Raw genomic sequence first — 13,316 nt, forward strand, 5'->3', positions numbered from 1 at the left:
GGATTCTTAAAACCCAAAGTAGTTTATAATGAGAGCCGTGCCGAGGCTCAGCAGGGCTGCGGTACCTCAGGACCCAAGCCTGGCTCTGGTGGGCGAGGAAAGGGGCTTGGGGTGGACAGGCATCACCCGGCACTGCTTGGGCCATCTGCTTGTGTCCTGGGATCAGAACCCAGATCAGAACCCGACATCAGACCTAGAAACAGCTGCTGCAGAGGAGCGAGGAGCTCAGTCTCTCTGCTCCTAGTTTCCACCTCCCCGGTAGCGGCGGTCCCTGGAGCCCTCCTACAGCCGTGGTCCTCGGAGCAGCACGGGGTCTGCCCTGGCTTCCAGCAGCCTCCACCCCTCCGCCAGTGACTTCACGGGGCTGGTCGGACAACTTCATCTTGGCATCAATTCCCCTTCTTAGCGCAGGCGAGAGCTCCCGGAGATGAGAGGCTCTGAGTGCTTCTGCTCGGGAGGAGAGTGCTCTTGGCCGGAGAGCCCAGCAGGGCAGAGCAATTCCCTTGCAGCTGGGCTGCAAAGCTTAATTAGCAGTTTTGCGAAGCGCTTTGAGATCCTCTTCAAAATGTCCTGGAGGAGGGCAAAATGTGATTATATAACGTGTCTAGACAGTATATTCCTTGGGGCGGGGAACAGCGCTTTTTTTCTATCTTCTCTTCTATGTCAACACTGTGTGGCCCCGCTCAAAGGTCCTGGGAGCTGCTAAAATATTAAGAACAACAACAGCGATAGGACAACACACGCTTTTGCACTCAAAAATATGTTGATCTTAGCAGAAGCCAGCTGTGTGTCAGCAAAGGAGCCTTTGCCGGGCTGGTGCCTTGTGCTTCAGCTACGATGACTTAACAGCATCTCCCCACACGTCCCCCCCTGCCCAGCTTCATCCTCCTGGAGCTGCTGGGCTCCTCCGGAGCAGCTGGACTGTCTGGGCAGGGTGCAAGGAGTTATCCCACCGTGCTGCCAGCTCTTTGCACCGCTGCCATGCTCTGCATCAGACTGGGGGCTCTGCCACCAAGGTCAGTCCCCCACGGTGCCACCTCCCCTGTCCCCTCCGAGAGGCCCTGGAGAGCTGGGCTGGCTGCTGCCGCTCAGGGCTACGGGACTGGGGACCACGGTCTTGGTGGGACCAAGCCCTGACCCTCTGTGCCCCATGGCACTGGTGGCACTGGGTGTCTCTGTGCCCTGACCCTCTGTGCCCCATGGCACTGGTGGCACTGGGTGTCTCTGTGCCCTGACCCTCTGTGCCCCATGGCACTGGTGGCACTGGGTGTCTCTGTGCCCTGACCCTCTGTGCCCCATGGCACTGGTGGCACTGGGTGTCTCTGTGCCTTGAAACCAGGGTGCCACGTGGCACTGGTGGCACTGGGTGTCTCTGTGCCCTCAAACCGGGGTGCCCTCCCCACAGCCCCGCTGGGGCACCTCCTCCGCCTGCCCAGCCACGCACCTGGCTGGCCCCCCCAGCTCCCGGGGGTGCCCAGGGGGCTGTGACAGCACAGCCGGGCAGGGGGTCCCGGGGGTCCCCAGACCCCGCTCCACCGGCTGCAGCAGCCTTGTCCCAGCCCGGGGCACACGGCACCGGGGGGGTGCGCGACGCCCCCCCCGGACCCCGCTGCGGGATGCAGCAGCGGGAGGAGCCGCCGCCGTCCCCCCCCTCCCACCCGGTACGGGCGCCGGGGGGGGGGGAGGGGGGGGGCGACGGCGGCGCGCGCGCTGCCTTCACCCCCCCCCTTCCTCCTCCTCCTCCTCCTCTTCCTCCTCCTCCTCCTCCTCCTCCGGGAGCGCGCTCGCCCAGCCGGGAGCGAGCAGCCGGCGGGAGGATGCTGCAAACGGCGGCGGAGCCGGGCGGCTGGGCAGGTAGGGCGGGCGGGGGGCAGGGGCGGCCCGGGCTGCGGCCCCCGAGAGTTGCGGCCGTAGTAAAGTTGTCGGGGGGGTGGAGGGGGATGGGGGATGTGTGATGCGCTGGGGAGGCACCGCGGAGCCGGGAGAAAGGTTGGATGTTCGCCCGGGGGGATGCTCCGGTCCCCGCTCTCCATCCCGGCTCTGGGAAGGGGGAAGCCTGGCTGCGCAGCGCCGTGCACCGGGGCGGCGGGGGGGCGCGGAGCCCCCCGGTCCCACTGACCCCCCCTCCTCGGGAGGTGTCAGGTCAGGAGGGAAACTTCTGCAGAGGAACTTTGCCGCGGACCCGGCTGCAGCCCCTTCTTCCGGCGTGGGGCCGCCTTTCCCACGGGGAGTGGGACCCGCGTGGGGGTGCGGTGGGTGGCGGTGTCCCCTCGGTTCCCCTCTGCCAAGGTGCCCGCACCATCGGGGTGCGGGGCGTGCGATCCCCACGGGCATGCTTGGGTCTGCCGCCAGTGCCTGGGCCCAGGTGTCATTTGCCAAGGTGCAGGCACGCAAGCCGGGTTGCGTGGCGTGACCTGGGGGGGTGCGTGCGTGGGTGGGTGGGTGGGTGGTGGGGCTGTGTCCTTGGGCACCGCCTGGGCCCTGCTGCGCCGGTCAGGGTGTCGGGGTGCTCAGCACACCCTGCGCGTCCCATGGCTCAGCCGCAGGGTGCCCGGGGGTGCTCACGTCCCTGCGTTGGTTGAGGCACCGAGAGGTTTGTGTTGGAAATGGAGCCGAGGCTGGCTGGCTGTCTCCACAAGGGGTACTCGGCTTTTAAAGAAAAGGACTTTCAGTGAAGCCTTACAAAAGCACTTTCTGTTGGCGATGTGGGCAGTCAGCGTGTCTCTCGCGTGGCCGCAGCCCAGGGCAGAGCACGGTCCCCCTGGTCGGGCACATGCCTGCAGCGTAACGCGCCGAGTGGCAGCCAATGTGGATACAGAAGCAGCATCCTCACTCAGAAGATCCCCTCAGCTTTTACCGGCCATATACTTTGCTATTAACTTGAAGCAGTTATTGCTGAAGCTTTTGATGAGTTGTGCATCGGGGTGGGGTAGGGCTGGCAAACCCCACGGATCCCGGAGCGCAGGGGCATGCCGGTGCCTGCCCTTGACGGCGCGGCGGCAGGGCTGCAAGTGCTGATCGTGCTGGATGTTCGTGTGGGAAAACAACTTCTTGCACAGAAGCTGAACTCCTGGCTCTCCTTGGCACGTGTGGCTGCTTTTTATTTCCAGAGTGAAGCTTGAAAACGCATCTTAAATACAGGGGATGATTCTGCATGAAGGTAAGGGTTTTAGGGCCCAGCTTTGCACTCCTGGAGGCTTTAAGGGTTCTGGGTTAATTCACCGGTGTGAAGGGCATCAGCACCAGATCTGTTGCCACCTTGCTGCGAGGGCTGTGAGGGCTGGATGGGGCTGTGGGTCCCATGCAAGCTGGCAGCACCCCCTGCCCCGAGTGGAGCACGGCAGTGGGGTTTTCAGTGAAAATGTGAGGCAGGAGCTGGCCTCGTGCCGCTCGGTGCTGCGCAAAACCCGTCTTCGTCTCCTTGATTATCCAGGGTGCCTGAACAGGGAGCTGAGATGTTTTGTGTAAGCTGCTGCGTCTGCATGTGGGGCACGGTGCCTGAAAATAGCATCAATGGGCAGTGCCGCTGTATGTGACGGTCTGTGAATAAATGAGGCTCTGTCCCCGGCTGCCAGCCTGGCCAGGAGTTCCTGCAGCCAATGCAAGTAAAATCCACCATCGCTGACTTTTTTTTTTTTTTTTTTTTAAGTGGCTGCAGGTGTTTTCCAAGCCCAGCCTTGGCTTTTCTGAGTGATGTTTGTCACTTGACTGAAACGGCTCCGTGGGGATGGCAGCAACCGCACTGGTCCCTCAGTAGCTGCCGGTGTGACTCTGCTGCCGAGAAACTCTCCTGCCAGATGTAGAGTTCAGAGTCGGTCTGGTAACACTGTGTGTCATGGGGTTTCTTGCTCGTTTTGTCATCTGCCACGTGCATTAAAAAAAGCCCGGTGTAAGCCTGGATGTGGCTCTCTGTATGTAAATGCACAGGGCTTTGCTATGCGTTAGCAGGAGGGTGACGTCACACCGAGCTGTGACTTCCCGCTGTGCATCTTGTGTTGTGCACAAGCATCCCTGAGCTCTTGCATCGTGCTGGGCTGGGTCTCTGGAGCGGGCTGCTCTGGCTGCTGGAGTGATGTTCAGCTTTGACAAAACAGCCAGTCTCTGGTATGGATAAATCAGGTTGGTGGGCTTAATGGTCCCAAAAATAAGAAATATTGGTCGGGGCTGGTGGCTTCCTGGCCTCGGGGCTGCGTCCCCGTTGCTCAACCGTGCAGGGACGTGTGTTGTGGCTGGGGGGGGGTGAGGGCTGGGGGTCCGGCTGCTCGGCAAAGCCTGACAGTGGATGCTGTGAGGAGATGCCGTCCCACTGGAGCGTGTGCTGCCGGCTGGATCGGGGCTGCCTCGCCATCCCTCCCCTCCTGCCTGTCTTCTCCTGTCTCTTTCAGCACAAAGAAGCGAGACACCCAACTCAGACGTGCCGAGTCTATTTTTGCTGGCAAGGAGGAGTATAAATACCGCAGAACTTGAGGTGCAAAACTGAATGGGCTGCACAGCAGCACTGCACCCAAAACTGTGGGGTTTCCCCTCCCGCTTGCAGTGCTCCCCTCCGGGTTGTGTTTTGAGGCTGGTTTGCTCCCTGGGCTGTTTATCTGGGGTTGGCTGCCTGGTCTACCCAGCCACTGTGGCATGGGACAAGCGTCCCGTCAATGGGCTGATGGGGATGGGGACAGGGACGGGGCAGAGCTGCCCCAGCCCACCCCAGCTGCACCCTCCTGCTGTTTATCCCTGTGGGTTGGTGCAGAGCCTGGAGTGTTGATGTGGCCCCAGCAGAGCAGGATCAGGAGCTCACCTGGCTGTGGCTGTCTACGGCCATTCCAACCCCAAAATACTCCTGAAGTATTGCCCCAGCACCCTTGGACATCAGCTGGTGGCCGCTAAAGGAATCCTGGTCTTGGGACTGTTATTTGCTGTATTTCTGAAGATCTTGCCCTTGCTTTGGCTTTTATCTGGCATTTCTGGGGAGATTGCGTATTTCTACAAGTGCACAGTGTAAATCTACTATTGAATAAATAAGAACCTTTGCACAGATGCTCTCGGTCCAGTACTGAACATGTTAATCAAGTTGCTTTACACTGTTGAATTTCCAGGACTGGAAGCAAACTTGTCCTGGAAGCTCGGGACAATCCGCAAAGTGTGCTAGATGTCAACATCATCGGAATAGAGAGCCCCTCTCTCTGCTCTGCATCCCATCAAGCTACTTTTCTTGTTTCTCAGCTCAGTTGGGGCTGGCGTTTGAATTTTCTGAACCCAGAGCCCACAGTTCTGCAGCCCTTTTTTAATCATTCCTAGGGAAAATAAAAATGCAAAAATGTGCACCCGGAGCAGGGTAATGAAGCCCATGAGGGTCTATTTGTCAATTTAGAAACAATATTGTGATGTACAAAGGCTGTTTCTTAGCCTGATGTTCTGAGATTGCCTCCAAAATAGTGTCATAATTTATGTGCCAGGAAGCCCCTGTCAAGAACTATATCTGTGCTCTCAAGGAAATCCAGTCTGCGGCTGCATGGTAACAAGTGCTCATTTTTTATTAGAACCACAACAATTTATTTGCAAGTCTTAAAAGAGTACCTGCGTATTTAAGGAGCCTTGAGCCACTCAGCTGGCGAGCTGCAGGCATGGGAGGTACCCACAGATGGTCCCGGTTTCCAGTGGGAAGCTCACCCAGTGCTCCCCTGGGATGCCATGGATGTGGGTTTTTCTCTTTTGGAGGCATTACAACATCCTTCCGTCGCCAAACCACCGGCGTGCCCAGCCTGGCCGCGGCTGTGGGGCTGGGCAGGTGCTTTTGCTCCCCAGGGCCACGGCGGGGGGGCTGGCCTGGCTCTTGCCCCGTGGTGCAGGCAGGGGATGGGGGCTGAGCACCCCGGCGCTTTGCTCTGCAGAGCCGAGGGATGGAGGGGATGCTCCCACGAGCACCCCTGGCTTTGCAGGGTCTGAAGGCAGGGAAGGGTCCCCCTGCTGCCAGAGGGCCATTTGTGGTTGGGTTTTGGTTCTTACTTAAAAAAAAAGAATCATTTTTTTTCCCCTGCAATGTAAACAGCCTTTTCCCCAGAATGAATACCGGCCAGGTGCCGGGGAGAGGGGCTTTCGCAGGACCCCCGGGAGGTGCTGCCGTGCCACCAGGCTGGGCAGCGTGGACAATCTGGGGGGCCAGGGAAATCAACAGGATCTTCCTTGTGGGATTTGAAGCTCTTGGGGCTGCAGGGCCTGAATGGGGCAAGTGTGCTGAGCCCCAGTGCTGGTGGGGTGGGGGGGCTGCCTGGCTCCGGCGGGGGCTCCAAGCCCTCGATGCAGAACAGATCTGTGCTGCTTTGAAATGGGAACGTTCCCGAGTCATGATTTCCCCTGGCCTAATTATGGAAATTTTTTAATTAGTTGATAAGAAAGATCACTTGGAAATTGCAAGGGGAAACGTTTTGAGGTTAAATCCTAATCGGTGCCCATATCCGCCTGAAGATGGGAGCTGCCAACCTCTGTAGAGGCTGCAGCAGCCGGGGTGCCGAGGAGGCTGAGCATCCCTGCCGCTTCCGACGGCGAAGCGCGGGGCTCCTTTGGCCAACAGGCTTGATCCTAGAGGAATTACAGCCATCTGGGTTTAGCTGGGCTTGGCTCTGAGCGCCAGGCTGTCACTTCATACTCCGTGGGGTCTGGGCTGCGGAGATGCTTTTTGTCTGCCCAGGGGAGGTACCTGCAGGAGGGGGCTGCTCGGCTCGGCTCGACGTGGCCGTGGGGAGCGAAGGGTCTTTTGCCACCGTCCTATGTGGTTTCCTCTGCCGGCTCCTGCCCCTCTTGCTCCAGGCACCCTCTGCTCCATGTGAATGGATCCCCCACACTGGGCTGGTTTTTCTCCCCTCCCAGTTCGGGTGAGTCTGGTAGTCCGGTGGGAGCCCACGTGGCGCAGGGTTTGGGGGGGGGTGCCTCGCCAGCCCCCCAGACCCACTCCCCGCCGCCTGCTCCTCCTGCTCCCAGCCCAATGCGTCGCATCTCCGAGGCTGTGGGAGTCACCCAGTATCAGCAGGTCGAGGAGCCCTGGGGAGCTGGGGAGGATGACAGGCAGTAACTGGGGGGTTTATCGCTTGGGCACAGCTCCGGGCTGGCACACCTGGGGGCAGGACCCATGGGCAGGGGATGAGCTGGGGCATCTCGGGGGGGGGGAGGGGGGAGGGCACTGGGCTGATGCAGCACTGAGGGGCAGATGCCACTGGCTGTCCCCAGCGTTCTTCTTCCAGTTTGGGTATTTCTGGCTCTGACGTCTGGTTGCTGGCTCTTGCTCCGCATGGGTGGGGGATGACGGAGCTGTTGAATGTGGGGTGGGTTTCACCAGTGCAAGATCAGAAGCTGCTTTTCACCTTCCTTTCACCTCCCAGTTCTTTCAGACCTCTTCTGCCTTTGAACTGGGGAAAGTAACGCAGCCCACTGCAGCGGGGAGCGGCGGGTCACATCTTTGTAAAACTGAGTGGCAAAGGGCCAAGAGCTTTTTAGGGTTATTTTTTCCCTTTATCTGTTGGAGCAGGAGAGACATGAGACCGGTGACCTGGTCCTTGCAGGTGCCCTGAGGTTGCTGCCCTGGCTGTCTGGCTGCTCCCTGGACCCCGCCAAGCCCAGGACCAGCATGGCAGAGATGCCGGTGGCCACCAGTAGTGGTTACTGGAAACCAGACCTCCAAAGTGAGACCCCAGCCACTTTCAGAAGAGGGATGAAGCTGAACAGGCCTTGGCCTCATCCTGCCAGGGCGTTGATGCTGGCTGCAGGCAAGCAAGGTACAGCACCCGGAGGGATTTCTGTCTGAAACACTTCAAGCTCTTTCCTCCGGGCAGCAGCAGTTCCCGGGGTGGTGCCAGCGGCAGGACCCTGCCCCAGTGCCACGGCCTTCGGTGGGACTGGTTTCCCAGGATTTCTGTGTGCCTCACCAGCAGCCTGCGGGCTGTGACGGCTGGTGTGGAGGGAACGCTCCTGCTGGCCAGTGGAGCAGAAGCTGTCAGCAGCCAGGTCCATCCCTGTGAAGGAGGGATGCGCATGGGGGACCTGATCCCTCTTCCCTTGCCCGGCTGCTCTTGCCCGTTGCCACCTGCCAGCTGGTCCCAAGGAGGGACAGCAGTGGCCCCGCTGAGGAAGAGCATGAGTGACCTGGCTCTGCCCTGTGTGGCACATCCCCAAGGCACGGTGACATTGACAGGGGCTGCTCCAGTGCCTGGAGATGTGGTCGGAGCTCTGCACGCAGATGTTTCTCGGTGGCCCTGACCAAGCAGCTCCCTGCGGGTTTTTGTGGATGTGGGTAATTTCTGGCACCCGGCGTTGCGCAGAACTTTGGCATTTGGCTCCTCGCACGACTTTGCTTCAGTAATTCTCAGCGAGCCCAGGCAGTAATTCGTGGGTATGGAACTTCCCACCATCTTAGTGGAGAAATAATTGAAGGCTTTGTGCCGCTCCCTCATCCAGCACCAACACCATCCGCTGCGCTCTCCTCTTTTAATCTGCAAGTTGCAAAGATGTAAAAAAGAAGAATGGCAGCTAGAATGAATATTTTTAAAACCAAGAACGCTGCTCAGGGACAGATTTGAGGTGCCAGGGCTGGCTAGGAGGACATGAAGTCCTGTCTGTGCTGGGGGCAACGGCAGCGCCAGGAGCCCCTGCCCAAAGCAGTGCTGCTCAGCACCGGAGCAGAGCTCACCGACAGACCTCGACCCCTGGCAGGATCTGACCCACCTGTCAAAGGGAATCGCTTCTTCTTTGGCTCTTTGTCCTCATGCTGAGCCTGGCAGAGGAGATGCTGATAGGGGCCGGGATGGACCCTGGGGGGGGACCTCGTGTTGCGTTCCTGGGGAGCAAAGTGGGGCAGCCGGGAGCCTCATGCATGTCACTGTGCCCCTGCCCTGCACTCCCCAGCCTTCGGGGGGGTCAGTTGTTTATTGAGAAGCGAAATAACCGCAGCTGGGCTCCTCCAGGCTGTTTTTTTGTGTTTTGGTTTTGTTTTTTTTTTTTTTTAAAGTGTCACTTTTCCCCTTACTGTTTGTCATCTGCTCCCCTCAGCCTGCCCTCGTCCCCCCAGGAACACGTGGTGCTGGGGACGCCGGCACCGCCGCTGTTTGTCTTGGTCAGGAGCGCCGATGCTTTGCATTCGTTTGAAGTGCTGAAGACATCTCAGCACAGAGCCTGTCTGTGCACTGGGAGTTGGAGTTTCTTCTGAGGAGCCCTGAAATGTTTTTAGGAAAAAAAAAAAAAAAATCCCAAACAAGGGAAGCTTGTTACCGAGCCGGCAGGAGCCGGGGGAGCAGCACAGAGCAGGCTTCTGGCAGGATGGGGGGGGGGGCGAGACCTTGCAGTCCCCCCAGCAGCAGAGCCCTCCCGCCCATCATCGGGTGCACTTCATTGCACGCAAGGGCAGAGCCTATAAATATCCCAACTCCAAATTTTCAAGAAGTATTAGGAACTCTCCAGGCTTATTTTTGAGCGCTGTTACGAAAGGGCTTTAGCGGATTAAAGCGTGCCCAGATTAATCTGTGCTCCGGAAGGCACAGGGTGTGGGAAGGGCAGCCCTGACGCCCTGGGGACGTGGTGCAGGGGGGTCACCAGGGCTCCTGGGCTCCCCATCCCATCGGAGCATGGGGCAGCAGCAGCAATCAGACCGTGGGGCCACAGCTGGTGGGGCAGGGATGGATGCTTTGGCAGCCGTTGGGCTTCCAGTCCCCCACTCACCCTCCAGCCCCGCTGGGCACCCCAGACCCAGCCAGCATCCATAGGGATGCAGATTTTCACAGCTCAATGTCAAATTTCTGTCCTCTCCACTTTCCGCAGGAGGCAATTAGCCAACAGGCATAATAACAATTTAGTAAGTGTGTCAAATTAGCGAGCCAGTCATGGTGTAGGGCAGGCTGTGCCTTTGGAGAAGCTTTCCATGGGGTGAGGATGTGGCAGGTGGCTTTTCAAATGGGAACACAGAAATCTGAGGGTCCGGCTGCTCATCCCACGCCTGTGTGCGAGCTTGCTCCTGCCTGGGAGCGGCTGCGGAGCTCAGGGAAGGACTCGGGACAGGCACCCCAGCGCTTTAATCCGTGCCAGTGTCTCACCTCCCCGGCCAGACGCGGAAGGGAGATTATTTGTGCTGCTCCATTGCTGCTGGAAGGCACGTGGCGTTGCGGGGCTGGGAGCTCGCAGGGCAGGATGAGTGCAGGCTTAGGCAGTGGACGAGTCAAGGGGATTTGCAGAGCCCCGGCAGCCACCTGCACCACCCGGAGCTCTCGTGACACTGGCACTGCTGCGGTGCCCGTGGGCTCCATGCGGCAGCGAGCGCGGCCGGGGGAAGCACCGAGGTGGGCTCTGGCGGTGGGAAATCCATCTCCAGCACCTGCCTGGGTTTGGCCTCTGCTTAGCAGTGGGAAACCTTTTTGGTTCATCCTTGGGAGCATCCCCCTCTCTAAAGACTTGGGCAAATCCTCTCTTTGGCGAGGAAGGTGGCAGCGTGCACGGTGAGATGCTGACAGGCGGCAGCGTCCCCCCCAGTGCCTGGGAGGCAATTCCCCACTGCCCACCCCCCACCCCCAGGTGACAAAGGAGCTTTTTCTTCTCCTGCCAGTTGCGGGGCGCCCAACCCCTCTGCAGCCCCCGCAGGAGATAACGCGGGCTGTGGAGGGCCGGAGATAACAGCAGGCAGGGGAGGATGGAGGTCCGGGGGGTCAGGGCCAGCGTGGGGCTGCAGCAGGGTCCCCACTCAGTGTGTCCCCCTGCAGGGAGGGCGATGGGGAGAGGCACTGGCTGGTGGCACAGTGCCAGCTGCACCACTAATAAACAGCCAGCCCATTTGGATACTAATTAGCACATGGCACATGAAGCCCGTTTTGGCTGTGGATGGAGTGAAGGGTGGTAGGTCCTGGGGGGCTGGCGTGGAGCAGGGGGCTGCATGAAGGTGGTCGCTGGTCCTGGGAGGCTGCAGAGGGTCAGGACAGTGGGCTCTGCCCCCAGCACAGGGACAGCTTGTGTGGGCAGGGTCACAAAGATGCTTCTGTGGAGAATTTGGCCCCTCTGCCTGACCCGGCCCCTGGCAGCGCTTTGGTGGGGTGTAAATCAGTAATCAAGAGCAGGAAGGCCCTGCAGACCCCAGACCTCGGCAGCGCAGGGGTCTCGCGGACCATACACGGAAGCCCCAGCAGCCACGGCTGCAGTCCGGAGTCCTCTATGCATTGCCAAAATTACTGCATTTCTTCACCTGCTGACAAGGCGTTGGAAAAGGGAGGAATTTTTAAAACATAAACCAAATAAAATTAGGTCTTCTGGTAAGGGATTAAATCAGGGCCCTCAGCTGTATTTATAGAAGGTTCAAAAGTAAATCTGTTCTCAGACTGAATAAATATTTTGCTCAGGCAGGCGCGATCTTCAGTTCATCTGTCTTGGAAAGACTTGACTGAGAGGGGAATTGATTTTCTTCAGCTTGAACAAAGCAAGCAACTCTCAAACCCAGATAGATAGTGAAGTCCCATTATCGGCTAAAATGGGGAAGCAGCTGGGAAGTCATTAAAGAGAAAGTGAAAATGAAGCTGCTTTAAGGAGGCAGCAATTCCCTGACCCCGCTGTGATGGCTGGGGCTGCCACCCCCAGGAGCTGCTCTGGGGACGTGTTGGTCCAGCCCCGTGAGAGCATTTGGCAACACCGGGTGACCACCTGCCATCAACACCAGCAGCTCCCCAGGGCAGGTGGGAGTGGTGGGCACTGGTTTTGCTGGCTGCACTGGGGCAGGGACCACCTGCCCATGGCCCTGTGCTGGGGACATGGAGGGGGATCGGTGCAGGCATGGTGGTAGTGCCGAGGACATGGACCCCAACCTCTGCTCCAGCACTGATGACCTGGAGGTCTGGAAATGCTGGCAGCTGGGCTGGGAGCTGCCCAGAGTTGGGCAGAGGTTCTCCCCGGCAGCGTTCGCCCCGATATTGGCTTGTTTCGCAGCAGAATTCCAGCTCAAAGAGCTTGTTAATTCAAGCCGGCACCTGGTGTTTTCAGACATCAGTTACTGCTAAGACAAGAGCTTAGTGCTTTGCTCTTGACAAAAGCTGCTGCCGGGTCAGCTCCAGCGTGGCGTGAACTACGCGGCGAGTGCTGCCAGGGCTGCCGGTGCCGCCTGGCAAACCGGGGCTGCAGCACTCCCCTTGCCTTTTCCCAGGTCATCCAGGGAAAAATGAAAGGGAGAACTAAGAAAAAGCCAAAACCCTTGGCAGCCTTGATTTCTTCTCTTTTTATTTCCTGAGAACTGCATCAAGCGAATGCCTGTCTGCAGAAGCTCCCCAGCCCCAGGAGCTACCCAGCTCCAGTCCTGCCCTGGAGCCCAGCCCTGCCGTGAGGGATGTCCCAGGGCAGGCGCAGGATGCTCCTGGCCGGGCCCATTTGATGCCCACCTGGCTCTCTCAGTGCTGGACCTGGCCCTCCCCATCACTGCTGTCCCTCTGGCCGACCCTAAACCAGCTTTTCCCCCATCCCAGTCTGGGACACCCCGGGCAGGTGGGAGCGGTGGCAGTGCCAGGCGAGGGTTTGCTGTGTGAGCTCTGTCCGCCCCGTTCTAAAAAAAGCCACAAGATGAGCAAAATTATCCGCTGAGTCACTAATCATTCACTTGCTGCTTTAGTCACCAGCTTTCCCACACTGGGGGGACGTTTGCTGCTGAGGGGGCATAAACTGAATTGTAATTGCGCTAAATAGATGTGGCTGAGAGAAATAAAGAGCTGCTGCTGCACGCGCAGCTTCTGACACCAGATGGATCATCGGGCTCTACAGCCACCGGAGGTGCTCAATTAATGATGACTCCCTAACAAACCCATTGATTAATAGCACCCGTGTGCTGCAGCACCGAGGTGTGCTCCCCACAGAGGTGGTGGCAGCGGAGCAGCTGCTGCCTGTGTCCCATGTCACTGTGTCCTGTCCCTGCCCTGTAGCCCCTCTCCACAGGCATCGCATCTCCTGCTGAGGGATGCGAGCTGCTTTTCCACGGGGTGCTGGTGTGGTGGGAGCATCCTCTGCTCGGGAAGGGTTGCTGGGGGTTGGAACCGTGGTTGGGTGACCATAGTGGAGGCACGTCTGAGATCCCGGGATTTGGGAAAGCGAAGCTGCCTCCTGTCCCCATCACCTGAGCCGGAGGTTCTTGTCCTTCAAGCAGAAAATTCTGCTGGAGAGCTGGGATTTGCCACGGTTCTTTCTCAAATGTGTGACCGTGACCTGGAAATACTGAGAAAGGATCGAGCCAGGGCTGCAAACCTGCCTGCGAACGCGTACGGGTTCCTCCAGCCCAGGTGCCAGCAGGCATCTTCTGGGGGACAGCTTTGCTCTGCCACTTG

The 13,316-nt window shown here is 59.0% G+C and overlaps 1 protein-coding gene across 1 annotated transcript in view; it reads left to right on the forward strand.

Moving 5' to 3' along the window:
• The first annotated feature begins 1,776 nt into the window (after positions 1-1,776).
• ZNF385C (zinc finger protein 385C) overlaps positions 1,777-13,316 on the forward strand; it is an 80,691-nt gene continuing 69,151 nt past the window's right edge. Inside the window, exon 1 of the mRNA XM_040617132.1 lies at positions 1,777-1,854. Coding sequence (XP_040473066.1) covers positions 1,818-1,854 — 37 coding nt within the window. The 5' untranslated portion in view covers positions 1,777-1,817. The remainder of the gene's footprint in view (positions 1,855-13,316) is intronic.

Source organism: Falco naumanni, chromosome 18, assembly GCF_017639655.2.
Source record: "Falco naumanni isolate bFalNau1 chromosome 18, bFalNau1.pat, whole genome shotgun sequence".
Classification (NCBI taxonomy): Eukaryota; Metazoa; Chordata; class Aves; order Falconiformes; family Falconidae; genus Falco; species Falco naumanni.